The sequence below is a fragment of the Protopterus annectens genome, chromosome 16.part0, assembly GCF_019279795.1.
Source record: "Protopterus annectens isolate FY-2018-M chromosome 16.part0, PAN1.0, whole genome shotgun sequence".
Lineage (NCBI taxonomy): Eukaryota > Metazoa > Chordata > Ceratodontiformes > Protopteridae > Protopterus > Protopterus annectens.
In genome coordinates, this window is record NC_056750.1 from 150,545,447 (window position 1) to 150,566,979 (window position 21,533).

The following is a 21,533-nucleotide window of genomic DNA, read 5'->3' on the forward strand; positions in this document are numbered from 1 at the left end:
ACATTTCATATGCATATGCCAAAATATCTATAAAAATTTTTTTATATAAATAATATACTAGATCACTATGAATAACAAACTCTAATTTAAATACGTCCTGCCTTAAGTTTAAGGCAGGGAGCAATAGAAATGAAATCGTTGAGACCCGGAAATGTATTAGATTCTAATAGAATCTGCCAAAAGGTCTCTCTGTGAGCTAACTTGGCCTCCCAGGGTCCACCCCTGATGTCTTTGGGAACAGTTTCCACCACAAAAAACAAAAACCTGGCCCCCTCACACACAATAGAATGCCTATACAATGCATTTTTACTGTTTAATTTGATCATGTCATATTGATGTTCATATATGCGACGTTTCAGCTGTCTTTCGGTTTTACCGATATAAAACGCCTGGCACAATTGACAAAGGGCCAAATAAACCACCCCGGTGGACAAACAGTTAGAATAACTTAAGGCTTTAATGTCCCTGTTCCTACTTTCTAGATATACATGATGGTCGTGCATTATGTATTTACATGAGGAACAACGGCCACATTTGTATGTTCCTTTCTTCATACGAGAGGACTGTGTGGGCTGTTCATGTTGTTCCAATACCCGTTTGATGTTAACTCCTCTTCTAAAAACCATTTTCAGGTTCTTATCCTTGAGCAGACTCAAATCAGTAAAATCCTGAAACAATTGCCATTCCTTTTCTACTATTTTCCTAATATGTGTTGCATTAATACTAAAATCAGTAATGAAGGCAAAATTACTGGAGAATAAACCAACAGTATCCTTCAGAGTGGATCCGTCAGTCTCTCCAGAACCCTTACCCAGGATAGGACTAAATCTAGTATTACGAGCAGCCATAACCTCTTCACAAACTGATTGTATCAGACCTATGGGATATCCCCTTTCAGGAAATAAGGATGTAAGTTTGTCACACTCAACACTAAAATCTGTGTCCTGTGAAGTCATCCGGGAAACCCTGACGAACTGACCTTTCACAATTCCTCTTTTCTGAAATCTAGGATGTGAACTCTGAAAATGGATGTAACTGTTAGAGAATGTGGGCTTTCTGTATATACAGGACTTAACCCCATCCCCTTCCTTAATAAGAGTTACATCCAAATAGTTAACATTATTGTGGGATATTTGATGTGTAAATTTTAGGAAGGTCGTGGTTGTGTTTATATACTTAATAAAATCATCAATACGTTCAACCGGTCCATTCCAAAAAATACATATTTCATCCAGAAACCTGCAGTAATAGTTCCAATATGTAGAAAATTCACTATTAACCACAAATTTCTTTTCCCATACGGACATAACAATATCAGCGTAAGTGGGGGCACAATTGGCACCCATGGAAACACCTGAAATCTGCTGAAAATACTCTCCAGAAAATAAAATAAAATTGTTTTTCAACACCAAACCAAGAAGTTCAGTAACCATGTGTACATCATTGGGGGTAATATCAGGACATTCCCAAAGGGCCTCTTCTATCCATTCCAACCCAATATCTGATGGAATAACTGAAAAGAGGTCAACCACATCTATGGTTAAAAATATGACCTCGTTTCTGAATAAATGGGTATGGATGTTACGTAAAAAGGCCCAAGAGTCTTTAAGGATATAATCCTGTCTCCCCCACAACTCCTTCAATTTCCAGTCCAAAAACTTGGAAATGTTATGTGTCTTGGACCCTTGTGCTGCTACAATAGGTCTCAAGGGAGGGTCAGATGGATTTTTGTGTATCTTGAGCACTCCAAAAATCGTGGGTACCCTAGGATCTATATTGTTAAGATATGTAAATATATCCATTTCTATAACATCCGGATCTACCAGATCTTGGATGGCCAAATCTATCTTGTGATATGATAAATTAATTTCATGTATAGAAGCAGATGTATATTTATCATAATCATGTAAAATGTTATACATTTTAGCCTGATATAGATTTTGGTCCATCAATACCGTTCCCCCACCCTTGTCGGGTTCCATGACCCTCAAGGAATGGACATGGCTCAAATTGTAAAGTAATGCACTTTCTTCATGGCTTAGATTGGTTACACATATCTGATATTTTTACGTGTTATTCCAGGAACCAACCACATTACAGCAGTCTGCCCAGTGCACACAGTTAAATGACTACAGAGACATACGTGATATAGTGGATCCCTCCCATATGCAAACATCTTCCACAGATGCACAAGTTGTTCATACAAACAGGGAATGCTATGGCAATAAAGATGTGCAAACAGTCTATCAGCAACAAATAATGTGCATTTGACAATTAAACATATGGGTCTAGAGGTCAACACTAGGCTGTTTGCCCTAGGGAATGACAGCTTAGCCAGAGTGTGCTTGGTGTCTGCCTCCCCACAGGATGCACATTCCCCTTTCTAAACACCGATGATGTCAGCACCCTATAAGTACAGCAGGAGAAAAAAAACTTCCCAGTAATGCGAATAGCGTGCTCTGCTAATGCGTCCATCATAAGTGTCATAACATAGTTAGGAAGGGGTTTGAATCCTGCAAATGCTCAGTGTGTGTGTGTGTGTGTGTGTGTGAGTGGGGTTGGTGTGTTTGTAAGTCTGCGGGAGAGAAATTTCCCTTTTGGCAACTAGGAAAACACACTACAGGATGCACATTCCCCTTTCTAAACACCGATGATGTCAGCACTCTATAAGTAAAGCGGGAGAAGAGAAACCTCCCAGTCATGCAAATAGCGCGCTCTGCTAATGCGTCCATCTCAAGTGTCATAACATAGTTAGGTAAGGGTTTGAATCCTGCAAATGGCAAGTGTGTGTGTTTGTCTGAGGGGGGTTAGTGTGTGTGCAATTGTGTGTGAGGGAAATGTCCCTTTCGGCAACTAGGAGAACAGACTACAGGAAGCACATTCCCCTTTCTAAACACCGATGATGTCAGCACTCTATAAGTATAGCAGAAGAAAGGAAACCTCCCAGTAATGCGAATAGCGCACTCTGCTAATGCGTCCGTCTCAAGTGTCATAACTTAGTTAGGTAGGGGTTTGAATCCTGCAAATGGCAAGTGCGTGTGTTTGTCTGAGGGGGATTAGTGTGTGTGATGACAATGTCCCTTTTGGCAACTAGGTGAACAGACTACAGGATGCACATTTCCCTTTCTAAACACTGATGATGTCAGCACCCTCTAAGTACAGCAAGAGAAGGAAAACCTCCCAGTAATGCGAATAGCACACTCTGCTAATGCGTCTGTCTCAAGTGTCATAATATAATTAGGTAGGGGTATGAATCCTGCAAATGGTAAGTGTGTGTGTTTGGCTGAGGGGGGTTAGTTTGTGTGCAATTGTATGTGAGGAAAATGTCCCTTTTGGCAACTAGGTGAACAGACTACAGGATGCACATTCCCCTTTCTAAACACTGTTCAGCTGAAGGCCATGGCTCTGGTACAAGTTGTCTGTTTCTATGATGCCCCTTTGGAAGATGCTTGTGTCAGCTGGAGAGTCGATTGTGGTGGCCAGTTCGCAGTCATCTGCATATTTGGTCAGCCACAGTCCGTCCCTGTTGGCCTGTACCTCCAATAAATATATACCAAACAAGAGAGGTCCCAGGACTGAGCCTTGTGGGACACAACTCGTCACTGGTTTGGAGTCTGGCATGGCTCCAGCAATTCTAACCATGTGGGTTCTGTCCTTGAGCCACTGTGCAATCCATCTAGTGACATAGGAGCTTATATTTAAGCTGGTGAGCTTCTCTAGAATGCCCAAGTGGAGTATTGTTGTGAAGGCTTTTGCGAGGTCCAGGTAGGCTGTGTGAACCACCTTCCCCTTCTTCAATGACCTTGGTGACTGTTTCAAAGAAATCAACCAGGTTAAACCTGGTAGTGCTGGTGTGCTCTCAGTAGCCCTGAACCAGGCATCTGTTACTGCACAGATATCCATGTTCTCCATGCCAAGGAGTGTTTTGGGTGCATGCATCTGGAGGTTTAGACTTCTGGCGTTGGGTAGCATTATTCTTAGTTTCTTATCCCTTGTGATACCTATGAAGGTGGGTTTGTCATTTGAGCCTTGCCTAACATAGGCACTATGGGGGTAGCAAGAGCCTTTGCCAATATCTGAAAGCCCAGGGGTGACAGGTGCAGGCCATCCCTAGCAAAGCAGGTAGTTCAACAGAAGATGAATATGTGAAGGTGTAGTGCCTGTGATTAGTTAGCAGTAGCATATATGACTGCTCACGTGGACACATGCCAGGTAAGTCATATGCACTGTGTCACAGGCAATGTACATGTGAACAGGACAAACAGTGACATCCTGTCAAGTGGGACATGGACATACATATAGTAAGCTATGCAGATGGCACTAGGAGTCCACAGAAGCTCTATAACTATGCATTGCAGGTGTGATCAGTATTCCAGGGTAATTGCAAGCAAACATGCATGCAAACAAAGCTACAGTAAACAGGGTTGCATGTAGTCCATTGTACAACAAACAAGCTGTACCAGTTCCTGTAGATAACACTGCAAATATGCAGGCGCTATGCACATGTACATGGAAATACACGGGTCAGATGGCTAGGGTCCAGTCTCAGTGCACACAAGTGTACAGACCATGTACTGTCAGGATGTACAATAACTGGATGGAAACCCATGTGCTCATACCTGCAGTAATACACATGTCAAATAACAGACACTGAGCCTTCGCTCAGTGGTTCCATACTTAGTAGGATGTATGCTACCTGGCCTGCCACCACAGTATCCCTGACATATATGGGGACTCTCCCTCCTGTGACAGTTAGTTTTGTGTGTTGGGGCTGTCTAGCATGGTATGAGATATGAGCATGCAGTGCTAGGGTGCTCCTGTGTGTCCTGAACCAGTCGTGTAGTACTGCACACATATCAACATCCTCAAACATCTGCATTGCAGAGTCCAGTGTGGGCAACATGCCACTTGCAATTTACATGTCCATCATTGCGTATTACTACATTCATTACCTTATCCCCTGTGCTACCTATGTATGTAGCCTTCTGTTGACATCATTACCACCAGTATGCCAACATGTGCAGATGATACACTATGGAACTTACCATGGGTGTAGACAACAGGACATGACAATCACACACTTACGGCATCAGGCATGCTGTGATATACCCACAATTAATTCAGCACACAGTACTGTTAACAACATGATACTATTACTACACATCTATGTGGTCACCCTGTGCATCAGCAACATGTTAACCTGTACCTGCACAGTTGTTACAGATTGTAGGAGGTGGCACAGTTTCATAATATGCACAGGGTGTGAACTTGGTATGCCTGAGTCAGCCACCGATACCACCAATTGACATGTATGTGTATGTGTGTTGGTGAGGGACAGCAGTAGAAGGTGGGGCAATGTTGATGCAGTGTGTGCGTGTATGCGGTAGCCCTAGGTGTTGTCAATTCGCATGTGTGTATGGATGCACACAGTTCCACCTCATGGCTGCCATATACTGGTGTTTGTGGACAGCCACAGACTGTACCTGCCAGGTCATACAGATCAGTGTCTCTGGCCACGGACACGGTACCTGTGCCTTGCAGGGGTGCTACGGACTGTATCCAGTACCAACCCAGACTGGGTACTGTCATCAGAAGCAGGTGTTCATTGACTGGACACAGATCCCTGTCGGGCCCGGCCAGAGCCACGTGCGCGTGGTCTCCTGGGGCAGTCTGATGACAGCACAGACCCAGCATTGCTGGGGCTGCTGCTGGCACTATGGGGGCGGCCGCGGCCCTGTTGTCATCCGCGATGACTACCAGCTGTTGCTCTTGCTGGCATACCGCCACTTTGACGCCAAAACTGCCCACCATCGCCCTGGCTCATGGACATGTAGTTGTGGAACTGGTCTAATATGTCCCCATAACTTCTGTCTATGACATCGGTGAAATCATGGATGGCAGCCGCAATGTCACGCATACTGTCAGTCATGGCTGTGCGACATGCTGTCATGCTCCCTCAGACCCTGTCTGGTGTACCGTTCCATACGTGACTGTGCCTGCATGACAGCCCAAAACATAGCTGAGGTTGTAAGACCTTTGTGGGCACATCTGACAGGGGCAGTACGCCCACGGATGCTCCCACGAGAATCCCTGGACATCTGTCTGTGTGGTACCATCTCTGGGCCATGCCCATGGCTGCTGTGTGGGGAGGCATGTGCCACAGATACCACATTACCCTGGTCAATGCACACTGTATGTTGTCCATCACCTAGGGACATTGGTGACAAAGGGTGTATTGACAGGATAACTGTGCGCATTGATGGGGTCGACAGCTGTGTACTGTCAATCGGCTGACCAATGGCGGACCCTGGCATACTTTCCTGTGCCATTACACAGATGTCATCATTATCAGTACCCACGGCACCTGATTCAGGTTCCTTGCTACATGACACCAGAGCAGCAACAGAACCTGTGGGAGGGAAACAGGAAACACAGTTTACAATGTCTACATATTACCAGTGATGCACACATGCACAGGTGCACACATGCACACATGCACAGGTGCACACATGCACACATGCACACGTGCACACATGCACACATGCACACATGCACAGGTGCACACATGCACACATGCACAGGTGCACAAATGCACATGTGCACACATGCACACATGCACACATGCACACGTGCACGCGTGCACACATGCATGCGTGCACACGTGCACACATGCACACATGCACACATGCACACGTGCACAAATGCACACAGGCACACATGCACAGGTGCACACATGCACACATGCACAGGTGCACACATGCACAGGTGCACACATGCACACATGCACACAGTTTCACACAATTGTACAGTACTCAGTATGCGTGATATCAACACACAGACACAGACACACCTACATGCATACAAAGAGCACTACTAAGTGAGCCAAATAGTACTATTACTATCAACACTATTACAGGAATTGTTAATACACACTCACCAGCATGGATAGGCTGCATTGCTGTTATACCAGAGGGTCCTGCAGACATGAAGAAACTAATGTCAGTGGGCACAACTGTGCCATTGTTACTGAGTATGATACAGGTCAGTAGTACAACAGTCGCCTTTTACAGGTCAGCTGCTAATATCGAGGATATCACACTTCCACATTAAATACTATGGTGACAGCTACAAACCAAGGACACACCTCACACATGCATTAACTACCAGTGTACACAACAGTCAACTATACATATGGCATATTACCTGCACATTCACTGTCTTGCTGCTGTGTGGCTCCAGCCTCCATCATAATGCATGTCTGCTGCTGTTGTTGTTGCTGGCGGACTGGAGCCACTACACTCATGAGTAGTCCCTCCAGTCTGGTGAGTGGGGGATGTGTAGCCACCCCACCACCTGTGGTGACCTGTTGCCTGTGGATACCCGATGCACGCTGACGGACATGTCTGATTAAATCACTGCAATGATGTCGTACCTGCTCATATGTCCTATTATGCGTGCCTATGTCATTTACCCGACGGACAAGGTCTTGCCACAGTGCAGCCCTCTCCTGCTGATTCTGGCTGGTGTGGGAAAAGAGTATTGCATAATCCCGCACCAGGCTCTGGTGTATCTCCTCATCCTCAGCTGTGGAGTAGGTGGGATTCATGGTGGGCCATGTACCTGAGAAAGAAAATAACCTGGTATCAGCAATATATGTCAGCAGAATTTGGCACACATACTACACATGCTACTCGACTGTTATGATACAACATATCTCACATATGTAGCATCTGTCTGTCTATTGGTGGATACACATGTAGATGGCTAGGTATCAGTGCTCAGCCAGCAACTGTGCAACAGTACCTGGCCCACTCCATACGACATACTACCAAACCACAGCAGTCAGAACACTGATTCAGGTCAAGAGCACCTCCTCACTCTGGGGGTTTGTATCTAGGTACTGTATGGCCTACATCATCAACTACTGTGAGCTGACCACACACTGATTGCCCTGGATATACATATCCCACCTCCACCACCAGCACAAACGACTATAGTGCATAACATTACACATACAAACTTTACACTTTGTAACAGTGACATGGTATCCTTTCAGCCCACTGGGCCAGTGGCAGATACAACCCACAATGCTGACCCCTACACAATTGCTTTCTACAGACATCTCCGAGAATGCATGGATCATGCAATCCCATATATGACCAAGACACTCTCCACAAAGGGACAGCATCCTGTCTGGTGGACCCCAGCCATAGACAGATTGTATTACAGAAGATGGAAGCTACTGCAAGACAGAGCATAGTTCCATAAAGGGAGGGCATGTCTGAGCAGCAGTAGTAAGGATCTATTTTCCATCATACAAACATACATGGGCAACTTTGAGAGGGAAATCAAGAGGGACACTACAGATAACCAGAAGGCCTTCTTCAGTTATGTTAGCAACCTGGTCAGGATCCATCCTCTATGCCCATAGTTAGTATACAACAACACATATTTCACTGACACCACAGATATTGACAACATTGTGGCAGACAGGTTAAGTGCAGGTGTCACCCCACCCTCTCCCCCAAATTAAGACATAGTTATCCCAGCTGACTGTAACCTCCCTGTCATCACAGATGTCCAGGTGAGAGCCACCCTCAGGACAGCAGAATACACAACATGAATGGGACCTGATGGTATCCCCAGTTACATGCTACATAAACTCTGACAGGAGCTAAACACACATATAGAAGTGTTATGTAACACTAGTCTGACTACAGGATATGTAACTGTACACTGGTGCACAGCAGCAGTGGTTCCACTCCACGAAGGAGGCACCTCAACATACCAATACAATACAACACAATACATTACATTACAATACAATACTATACCATATGCTATTGCCCCTGGGACTACGGCAGCATACTGTTCTGCTACCCTGACCATTGTGACACATGTGGTGTGATGGTACCTGCTGCTGTCACACAGTTACACAGGGTGACTCATATGGCATATTACCTATCTGACTAACATTCAGCAGGGGTATGTGTGACATGGGTTCTACCTGACTTCGTCGACAGCGCAGAAGACCGACAACGGAATCCGGAGCTCCAGAAGATCGACATCGAAGAAGAAGACCGGCCTTGAATCGCGAGTGTCAGAACATCGGCAATGCAGAAGACCGACACGACGGATGACAACACCAATGCCGAGGATGCCGACATGGGAAAAGGCTGTGTGAGTATGCGGTAGTGACGGACGTTAGGGTGCGAGGCAGGTAAGTGTGGAGATTGACGGTCTGTGGGGATAGGGGTGGGTTAAGTGAGTTAGGGTTAGGGAGCGATAGGGGTGGGTTAAGTGAGTTAGGGTTGAGGCGATAGGGGTGGGTTAAGTGAGTTAGGGTTAGGGTTAGGCGGGTTAAGTGAGTTAGGGTTAGGGGCCGGGTAGGTAAGTGTGCGATAGTGACGGACCTTAGGGTTAGGTAAGGTTTAGTGTGGGCTTGTAAGGATTTTGGTGTGCTTGTGTTGTGTGTGTGGTTTGTGGAATGGGGATGTGTTTTGTTTTTAATTGTTGTTATTGTGGTGTGTGCAGTGTATGGGGTTTCGTGTTTGTGTACCGTCGGTTATTTCGTTGTCGGTTATGTGTGGTTTCATGTTTATGGACTGTCGAATATGTGGTGTCGGTGATGTCGTTGTCGGTGTTGTGTGGTTTCGACTATGTCAGGTAGAACCGTGACATGTACTCATGGGGAGTCTTGCTTCTTAACACTGTGTGGTTTATTGCAGGGTATGTCTTATCTGTGGGTAGGAACTTTTACCTCCACATGTGCACTCTATTGCAGTGGCACGGACGACACACAGCAGGCATTTAGGTTGTGAATGGTGTGAGGTGTTACTATGGTTGTTGGACATCTGTCATGGGTGTGCTTACATATGTAAATCCGGGAGTGGTAACCGCTATGTGGGCAGTATATGTGTCCTCTGTGGTGTTGTCAGTCACTGTGCATTGGTAATGTGTTTGAGTGCATTGTCACAGTGTTGTACATGTCACTGTGTCCTTCTCCATATCTGTAGCTGTCATGTGAGGTCCATACCATGGCATCCATTATGTGGTGTGGAGGGGTACACCGACCTACATGTCCATAGCTGACACACCATGTCCACTGACTCATACCATGTGCAGGTATTCCAGGGATAGTGTGCCACTGTGAATATCATTGGGGCCACTGTTGTACACATTTATGATTCACCCCTGACACATGCAGTGGTGGGCAGCCAATCACATGTCTGGTGGTTACTGGTGTAGTTGATTTGGAATGTGGTATGGTACTCCGGTTTTCACACTGGTGGTCACTCCATGCCTTTGTCACCAGGCACCTGTTGCAATACATCTGTACACATGTGCCTCACTCAGCATTTATATACATCTCTCTCTCTCTCTCTCTCTCTCTATATATATATATATATATATATATATATATATATATGTGTGTGTGTCTATATATATATATCTATCTATATATATATATATATATATGTGTGTATATAGATATATCTATATGTATATATATATATATATATATATATATATATATATATATATATATATATATGTGTCTGTATACATATACACATATATATATTGATGTACATATATTGCTATAGATGTGGAGAGGGGGGGGCACAGAGTGGGTGTGAGTGACAGAGGGGGTGGGACAGGCTGTGTTGCATGTCATCATATACAGTCATACCTGTAGATAGTTAGATCAGTCTGTCTATGTATATGTATCTACATATATCTATATCTGTATGTGTGCATTACATAGATATGTTTGTATAATATTTTATCTGCATCTGTCTATGTATTCCTACATCTCTCTTTCTCTATGTATGTATTCATATATGCATATCATATATATATATATATATATATATATATATATATATATATATATATACACATACATATGTTGACATACATACGTATCCATATGTTAGACAGGTATATCAACATATTTGTCTACCATACTGTATACACACACTAACATACTGCTAAACATACATAACTGTGAAACCTACTTTGTACAGGGCACTACAACCTACAATCAACCAACATTGATATGTGCACATAGATGCTCTCACATACAAATGTGTGTACAGCCTTCCCTGATAGTTGCTGTATGTCCCCTGCCCTTTACACATCTTCATATACATATGGATACAGACCAATGACACATATGGAGGGTTCACAGTATGTAGACCTTTATAGTATTACTTTACATTACCTGTGTTTGTCACAGCTGCTTGTGTTGCCGTCTGGTTCTCTGTCCTGCTGCTCCACTTCCCAGTTGTCAGCTTTCAGGTAGCCATTGCTGAACAATTTGTTTGTGTCTGCTTAATTGCAATTTTCTCTGTCTCTGTCTCTGTCTCTCTCTCTCCCTCTGTCTCTCTGTCTCTCACATCCTTCTCAGAGTGCAATGAAAGTATTGCATGTGTGGACTGGGAGTACAGCATACTTTTGTAGGTATCTGCATATGCCCATGTGATGGCCTCTGCACCAGTTGTTAGCCAGCATTTGCTAATTGCATGCAGCCAGTTGTGTACTGATTGCAGTTCTCACTGTGATTTCAGAACAGTGCTATAAAAAGGTATGTGAGATAGGCGTAGCCCTTTCAGATTTTAAGGGCAGGGACCATGCTGTTATGCTGTGGACAATGTTCTGTGAGTGTAAAGGTTGGTATCTTTCTCATATTTCCAGGTGTGTTGTAGATTAACATTCCTCCATTCATTTCTCCAGTTTCCTGTACTAACTGTGTATGTACACTGACACCTACAACTACTACTACTGTTAATGTGTGTGTGTGTGTGTGTGTGTGTGTGTGCTTTCCTTTCACTTTTGCTTGCACTTTGTTGCTAAGGCTTCAATAGTTGCCCTTTACAGTCACTACTTGTATGCCTGCTAGGTGTCTTGACTGTAGTGTGCTGCTGTAGCTTTCCTATTTTCCATGTACATTCACACCTTGGAATGCTTGCTGTATCTGCTAGGGTGTTACAGCATGCAGTGTGCTCTGGCCATGGTGTGGGCCTTGAAATCTATTAGGGTATTTGAGTATGCTGCTGAGCAGGCCCCAGAGACTTTCAGGTTCATCTGTTATGTGCCTCATGGAATGGTACATATCAGTGGGGTACACCCATTAAAATGTCTGGTATGCTGCAGTTGTGACTGTGGGTTAGCATGAGCATATGTATTACTACACTTTTTCTGCCATGCAAGTGATGAATACTTTCAGGACTCCATAGTTACCATTGCATGTGTTACACCTTTCTGCCTACTGTTTGTACATTTCACATGGGGTCTGTGGGGCATCCCTGTAAGTCATTCACTGTTGCTATGTCTAGGCTCTTAACTATTCAAATATGGTGGTGTCGGACCCATCATGTGTGCAGATATTTGCAGGTTGTCCACATTTCTGCCTCATATTTTGGTCAATATCTCATGCACACCTTTTTCTGGCAAGTCACTCTGGGCTCAAGTCGGAATATGGTGACAAACATTCAAGTTTCAGACTGCATACCCTTCCAAACATCCCACAAAGTGCAGACCCTGTTACTCTCTGAACTGTCTGCGTTTGTTGTAACATTATTTGTAATGTGTCCCTGGTTTTGGGCCTTTGCTCCACATATTTTATTACTTGGTCCAGATGTGTTCCTGTAAGGGGTTGTGGGGTATGGGCAGTGCTTATCCTGCTGTGAGTATGTGTGTGGCTTGCAATGTGCTATAGTGACATTATTACCTACTAGCTTCCAACTAACATGGCTGTTTCTGTTCACACACTACTATTATGGAAATCCACTAGTTTTGATAGTAATTCTAAATGGCATGCTTTGTGTACTACACATCTATATTTCCTTTACATTCATTCCTACTATTACATGATATATTTATTTTAGCACAATGTTCTTGTATAAGAATCATGGTTTAGTGGTAAGTCATGCAGACTACTCTTTCCAATGTCCTGGGTTCGGGACTCACAGTTGGATTTTATTTTGCTTTTGAGCTGAGTACAGGACCTGTCAATCAAAGTGACTAAGGCACTTATAAGCAGTTGTAACCGGGTTAGTGCTGGTTTGCGCGAAGCTCACGCATGCGCACTGGCGGTTAGCTCCGCACATACCCGCTTACAACCGCTTAAACGTGTTTACTCTTGTGCACACCCGCGCTATTTTCTTTAAAAGAAAAGAAAATGGGGAGACAGGAAAGTGGTGAAAAAGGGGTCACAAAGAGGGTAAGACAGTAGGGAAACAAGCTTGGGATGTGCAGGAGGGATGTAGGTAAGGCCCATAGCTGCCCAGTTCTTCATCAGCAACAGCTGTGCATATGTATGTAATTTGGTGTGACATTTGAAACCTTCCACCCCTGAGAGAGGTGTCAGGACAACAATAATACTTGTTGTACAGCCAATTGTAATTGATAGGTTCCATGTCCAGTAGACATGTGTGCAGAATGGGCAGCTATGTATGGGGCGTAATTTTTGTGGGTACAGAGTGCCCTTTTTTCAGGTGAGAGTGGTATGTCAGATGAAGGAAGTCGGTACAGCTGGGGAGGTAGGTTGGGTAGGCAAACAGACAAGACAAACAAGACGCACACAGGGGCGGTGTATTACACATGTGGGGGGGTTACGCAATTGACGGGGATGGAGGTTTGGATATCCAGAGCCCATGAGCCCACAGATGGCAACAGTGGAACTGATATCCGCACCCATAGGCAGTTGCCACTGTTCCTTCACTTCCCAGAATGGGGCTGTGCTAGGGGCTGTGTAGGCAGGGCAACAGGCATGCCCGTTAGTTGCACCACCCGTGCCTCGAGCTGGCGTAGGGGCTCGAGAACAGAGTCCCGAATCTCCCTATGCACCACAGTCCGGACGCTACAGAGGGTGAGTGGTGGTTCTCCTCCAGCCACACTTGCAGAGGGGGGGCGAGCCCCATCCCCTGCAGCGCTTCCACCTGCAGGTGGCACAGGGCCACCGGAGGAGGGTCCGGACTCGGCACTAGTGCCAGGTGCACTCGTCAGCTGAGGTGGGAGAGGTGGGTCCGCTGGAACCCGCCTTCCCTGTCGTCCTATGTTTTGCATTATGTCATGACAGTTTGGGTTAGTGACATATAATACCATTCACAATTAGTTGTAACAGCATGCATTAGTATTCCCATTAACCAAACACCCAGATATTCACACCATTGAACAGCGTGCATAACACATGCATAATTTGAACAGAAATACACAGTCCAACAACATGCAGGGTTAATTGATGGCAACAAGCCATCAGGTGTGGATGTATGAACAGGGCAGATGCATCAACAGACATGCAAATATATATGACCCAACAGGACAAACATCCAGGGGTGTTAATTGTGATTGCACATACCATTTTCACGTGGAATGGATTATATGTGGTTATAGGGTGGGGTGAAGAAAGTAATATTAACACCTTGAATAACAATACATATGCTGTACATTTCTAATAGCTACAGTTATATACACACTACTGTTCTAACTACAGTTTCCTATATGATAACTATTTCAACTTGGTGATAGGACTGTTACTGCAACATCAATATACATTTTATGGTTCTTCATACACATTCATATCTAGCTTTGTTCAGCTACATCATCCTGCTACATTTGCTTTATATAGCTGTAGACAAGTGTGGATGTTTGGTATGTCAGACAATCATCCTATCTGCATATTGCAGACTGAGAGCAACATATCCAGATTTTGGGATACACATTCCAGATGCAGCAACACTTTGAACAGATTTTGCTGTTTGGTTTTGAATCTCACATGCATTTCATTCTGTCTTGACTGCAGTATACTTTATTCAGGGGTTATTACTACTGTATTGCTGGATTCATGACACTTTCTCACACTCTCTCACCTGCTTTCATTTTACTATTCAGGATGGTACTTCTAGGCTTTATTGACATGTTTTACCAGTAGTTATTACAATCCTTTCCAGCAGTCTCACTTCTGTCATGTTTCAGTATTTCCACAGGGATATATTTCACACATGTGATTTCATCATCTTCTGCAGCTATACTTTTCAGCCTGCTGCAGGTTGTGTACTATTTTCTTACAGGCAGGGCATTTTTATTTCAGAATATATGTCGGACAGTTTCATTTTTAGGTTAAACTTACAGGCTGAGACACACTTTTGTAATCAAGCAATACTTGCATACACTTTCACACTGTTACTTGCAGATTTTATTCCTTACTGACTACACTGCACTCTTTTGCTGACTGTCATACTTTTATATTTCTTTACAGTTACTGGTAGTGGATTACTGACCTGCCTGGTGGCGCAACCGCACCAGCCTATCGCCATAGGCTCTGCGGTTCGCAGAACGGACACCTGCAGCTGTAACATAAATGAAGCAATATTGGAATACACATCTCCATAATATCAGCTAGTTTAATTTCTTACATAGATAATTAAATGTTACTTAGTAGTGGGGCGTTGGGTGTTTGCCGGTCCTCCTGTATCCAAAGGTTCAGTTGGTCCTGCTTGCGTCTCTTCAGGTCCGCATGATGGTGACAGACCTGCTCACCAGTCCTTGGAATCCCTGTGGCACTGGTGAGATCATGAGCCAACCTGTCCCACGCCTCGGCCCTGTATGCTCCCCAGAGGACCTGGCCCTGCATGAGTTGGGCCTCATGATTATGGACTAGGAGCCAGACCATGTACCTGGACTCCTCAACACCCCACAACTGTGCTCGAAAGCAACTACCCTCTCCTACTCCTGTCATTCTGCCTGCAGGTCAGTTCTACAATCGTTTATGCTGTGTATTCCCGCCTATGGGGCTTATATAGTCTGTTTTTCCCGCACATATCTGTGATTGGCCATTTTGGAATTGTATCAACTTCAGTAAACCTGCATTGTCATGCTCTAGTTTGTATTCATTCCTATATATTAGCTATTATTGCATTTAAAGTTACTGCTGTCATGGCTTAGTGATTCTGTACCTTAACTATGGTGTATAGTGTGCTGGGTTCGAACCTGGCCACTGCTTTTTATTTTTCATGACTGTCTAGATATGCTGAGGGGTGTGTCTGTGTAAAAGGCAGTTTTGATACGGCTTGCTCAACATTGCCCGTCGGTTAGCTTGTTTGCGCGGTGCGCAGCTCCGCGCAAATGGGGTACGCTGCTTTAAGCCTCATTTGGCTATCAGCACGCATATTACGCTCAGCTCAGTTAGGGGCACATAGATTTAGCGTGTTAGACCACTGCTCAGCTACGGGCACTCATTTTGCGCCAGTTAAACCACTGCTCATCTACGGGCACATGCACTCACTCTGTTAAACTGTAGCTCAGCTATGAGCACATCTGGCATGTTTTCTTCTTTTGTTACCTCACATGTCTTCAATATAAATGGGCTATTTCATTACATTTTACATAACTTGTGGTTTTATGTGTACATATTTGTCAGGGACTTGTTTGCTGCTTATTTTGAAAAAAAAAACAAAAAATTGGTGTTGCGGGGGCTCGAACCATGAATGCCTGCTCTTCAGCCTACATCTCTACCACTACGCTATTGCTTCCTTGCTTATTTTGCATATTTAGTTCTTTATATGCTTTCCCACTGACTGCTAACTGTAGCTGTGCTATGGGCACGCCCGGGCAAACGAGCGCACTCACGGTTAAACATCTTTACAATTTAAAAAAAATATATAACATGTTCATTGATATATATTTTATGTTCATAGTATGTGGGGGCATGTGTTGTGTTGTGTTTATTCACATTTCCGTGGACTCTGTTGTGGGTGTTTACTTTGGGCACTTTTACACTTCTGGGGCGTGTCCGCTTGCATTGCTCAGCCTACGGAAACGCCCCCTACTGTCTTACACGGACCGTGTTAGACTTAGGTGTGATTCAGCATGCTCTCATGAATATGCAAAGCATGCTGACATCACTCTGTTTAACTGCAGCCTCCGTGTAAGAGTTATAACTCTTACACGGAGGCTTTGTGAATCCTGGGGACTGTCTATAGCACAGCTTTTAGCTTACCTGCTGCTGTGTTTTATTTATATATTGACTTAGTACCTGTTTTTCAGCAAAGTTATGATTAAGAAAAATAGATGGAGGTGAATGCACAACACAAGAGGTTTTTGTGATTGACTGATCATTTGTGGATTACTATATTATGGAGTTAATTTCATAATTTAGGTTAAAACACACAATAAAACATATATGGCCTAACTATGCATTCATACCTTTACATGTGCCTTTTTGATATTCACAATAAAAACCATAAGAAAATGTAAAAAATAAATTAAACAGAGATTAGTGATGCCTAAAGCATTCAGGAGTAAGACTTTAATTTTAAAAAGATCTTTTTTTTAAATCTTTTTTGCTTTTTTTTTTTGAGGGGCAAATCATTACAGTTCTGGTTGTAGATTAAAAAATCTATGATTTTTACCTGGCGACATGACAAGATATGACAAGCACTTGTATCTAAACACAGGATACATGGAGCATGGTATCTCCAGATTGATTGATAGCCTTTATCAGAAAAAAGTATCTCCTGTACTTTGGTCATACATATATCAAGCTTTAAATTCTGAAATAAAGAATACAAATTAACACTTACATGAGGATATCCAGAGAGGCCTAGCATTCTAGCCATTGGGATTGTGCGCACAGATGAGGAGTCTCCAATTACTGCTGAGAGGAGGAATTGTGACTGGCAGCAGTAATTTGGAACTGGTTTACTCTGACCAGTTATTAACCACATTGTCCCTTCCAGTGACCTTCCCACAGCATAGCAGGAATCCAGAATCCAGAATCCCAAGGTAATATTTGGTAGAATAGTATAGCTTTGATTTATTTCTCCAATGGCAAAAATCATTGTTTGCATCCAGCCATAAGCCACAAGTCTGAATCTATGAAAAGAAGTTACTTACTGCAAAAGTTGTCATAATAATCTCTTAAAGTTTGATGTAATAGATTTACTGCACAGTTTTCTACTGCATTATTTTGCTACTTGTTTCATAATCACATTAGCAATTTTAATGTATTTCATATTAATATTCTGCATTTTATTGTGTTTAATAAAACTCAATGCATTTCCTTCTATTGCCATTTTCTCACAATATTTCCATTTTTTTATCAATGCCATTAGTATATTCTCAGGTAGATTCCATTAATACTCCTATGTTCCACTGAAGCAATACTCACTGAGTCCTACCCTGGAATAAACTTCAGCCAAAACAGTCCATTTTCAAACATTTTCATAGTGCTGAGACCAAAATGGTTATAAATGAACAGTTATATCACTTAAGGTGTTAAAGGGGTATATCCAGTGTGCTGGCAGTGAGTTGCTTTGTCTTCCATAGAAAAAATGTTAAACTGGCTGTTTTGATACAATATTGAAGATTTGTTAAAGAGTTAGGCTGTCTATGTTGAATCAGGACTCAGGTTGTGGTTTCACGTATCAGTCTTTATTCAGTATTGTTTCCTAAGTAGGAAGTTAAAAGAAATGAAGCCTTTTGCGACCCAAAGCTAAGTACCCAGTACCCATCTCTTTTATTTTTAAATAAACAATATTGGTGAAAAAAATGAATGCATTTGTAAACTGACATAGAAGATCAGTCTAGGCAACATGTTAGATCAGTGGATAAATGTCTCACAGCTCTATTGTCTGTGGCTCTATTTTGATCTGCGACCACTATTGGTTTGGAGTTTGCATGTTTCTCCCTGCATCACTGCAAAGAGTTTTCTCCAGACTCTCCATTTCCTCCCACCTTTTAAAACCATGCTGGGTAACTGTCTCCATATTGTCCATATGCATTGCATTTTCCTGTGCCTTGTTGCCTAGGTCATAATTGCAAAGTGTCTTGAGAGGGGCAAGTTCACTTACCAGTACATGAAATGTATAAATTAGAATAAACAAGTCTACCACTGAACAGCACACTCTTGGCAAACTTCCTTATTTTATCACACAGTCAGCATGGGATAGGTGTCATGGAATTGAATTTAATTACTGTTATGGGTGTACTATTTACTGTTTCACTTAGACCCGAGTATTATTTATTTTTTATTATTAGCTAAGTCATATAGTGTACAGTGATCTCTTTTCAGCCATAATCTTGCTACAAACAAACACAACAACAATAAAAAGTAATACTTATGTACATACGCTGAAGATCAACCACACATTTGAATGCATATTGGGTTAATAAGCAACAAACACACATATTTATGCAAAGCAACACTGCATTTTGAATGTTTAATACCATGAAACATGTTTGAGGTGGAGTATATGACTACTGGTTGCACACATAAATTGTTGAGATACATTAGCCTAGCCGCTGTGGTGGTGCTGCGGTAGTGTTGTCACCTCACAGTCAGAAGCTGTCCGGTTCGATTCTCAGCTAGAGCATTTTCTGCATGGAGACATGCATGAATGGGGTTGCGTATACATAAAATGACACAAAACAATTGATCACATCTACGAAGCTTTAATCCTGAACCTTCGACTTTGCACTTACCTTTATACTACTTTTAAATGTGGAATACTACCTGTCAAGATGGGGGTGAAACACCAGTAATGGGGAAGAAAGCGTGCAAATAGGCCCCATCTTGATCCATGTTAGTACTTGGCCCAAAGCAGCATTTAAATTTTAGCATTAAAATGCTGTTAATTAAAGGATTAAAAGTAGATTCCATATGTCGATGGTGTCAATTGTATTTCAATTGCCGATATCAAGCTAGTATCGACGACATAATGATATGTCGATGTAGTGACATGAACCCATGAATGGACGTACCTTTGTTGAAGGTTGTGCATCAGGGCTGGTAACTCGGCATGTAAAAATCAACTACCAATCATTAGCAGACCGGAGTTCCGCTGTGGCGACCCCTAACTGGGAAAAGCCGAAAGACACAACAACATTAGCCTAAACAATGGTTGCACGTACCATTCTCTGGAACACTATTTCCTGAAATCAGTAAACTAAACAAAGGAAGAAGCTTCCCTTTCCAATTAGTTAAAAAAGACCACTAATTTGCAGAAATAATTAGTCTGAATTATGGTACTGTTAAGGTAAGAGTACTTAGTACCCTGATGTTTAGGACTGGAGTTTGTGTCAGGAACATGATTAGGTTAGGGTTAGCACATGAGTAATGGTGGACAGTGGTGGCTCCACGCATATAAGTAAACCACATAGTAGCTCAGACAATTCAACTTCTCATTTCCAACTTCATGTACGTCACACCTGGTGTTTGCTAAAAGAGGGTTCTCCTCTATGGATGACTGGTGTGTCCATCCAGAAAAAAGGAGGTCATTGTCCCACTGTACTCATCCCTCATTAGACCCATTATAGAGTACAACACCCCATTTTGTATGCACCTCACAATATATCTGCAACAGCTGGAAAGGCCACAGAAATACCTCACTAAAGGAATCACAGGCCTAAAGCAGATACCCTATGCTGACCGCCTAAAAAATCTCCAGCTATTCTCTGGCATATCGTTTACTCAGAGGTGATCTCTGCTTAACATACAAGGACATGTCAAACCCTGAGCTGTTGGACATGCTCCACTTAAAGAAACCCCAATCTCTCAGAGCTACATGCTCCAGGGATCTAAACCTTGTCATCACAATGAACAAAACATGCTGGAGGGATAGGTTCCTGACCCAGAGACTCCCCATACTCTGAAATAAACTGCCCATACATGTCAAGCAGAGTGCCTCCTTGGCCGTCTTCAAAAGGAACCTTGACAATTGGATGGGAGATAGGAAATTCACCTGAGAGATCACGTCAGTCACAGTCACCCTGCTAGACAGGGGTCCAGGGAAGTAAATATTGTGGGAAGAAATATTCAAGGAATTGTTATGGCTAGACTTGTATAGGCCCTAGGGCCGATAGCCTAGTACCAACCTATGAACCTATGAACATTAGAGTATGCTTAAATCATTCTGATATGAGCTCCTGAACACTTGTACTGATAACTATCTCCCTTCAGCTTCAACTATCACCAAGTAAATGACCAAATGTTCTGTCAGTTGGTCCCAAGACAGAGCCAAGTCAGCTTCTTCCACACTATCCATCTCACTCAAGACATCTTCCATTAAGCCACCCAAATGCAGATCCACAATTTTATCAGGTTCAATATTTTTTTTTACAGCAATCTCCACATTTGCTACCACATTGTTTGACACAGCCTGCCCTACTGGGCTGATTCAAAAACTTGCCTAACTGGGATTGGATACATTATCACTCTCCTGATCAAAGGCATAAATGGCTTTTTTTAGAGCCTGAGACTAATCCCCTTACTGGCTTGTCACCTTTCCAGAGCAAAAAAAAAAAAAAAAACAAAAAAAAACATCAGGTAGCCAGATAAAAGATAAATTCCCACTCATTTCTCCCCTTTCTACCCAAGCTCTTAAAAAAGGGGGTCTATGATCTTCAGGAGCCAACCACCTATACCACTCAACCTCATAGCACAAGAAAACTGGAAAAGCTCTTATAAAGTTATACAAGAACAGGATTTTTGTTGTTAGCTTGCATTTTTGTGAAGGATATGAAGTCTG

The 21,533-nt window shown here is 43.0% G+C and overlaps 1 protein-coding gene across 1 annotated transcript in view; it reads right to left on the reverse strand.

Annotated features, from left to right (window-relative positions):
• The window catches only part of LOC122790536 (vomeronasal type-2 receptor 1-like), a 309,096-nt gene extending 291,250 nt beyond the window's left edge, over window positions 1-17,846 (reverse strand). Inside the window, exon 1 of the mRNA XM_044058085.1 lies at window positions 17,589-17,846. Coding sequence (XP_043914020.1) covers window positions 17,589-17,846 — 258 coding nt within the window. The remainder of the gene's footprint in view (window positions 1-17,588) is intronic.
• Window positions 17,847-21,533: the final 3,687 nt, after the last annotated feature.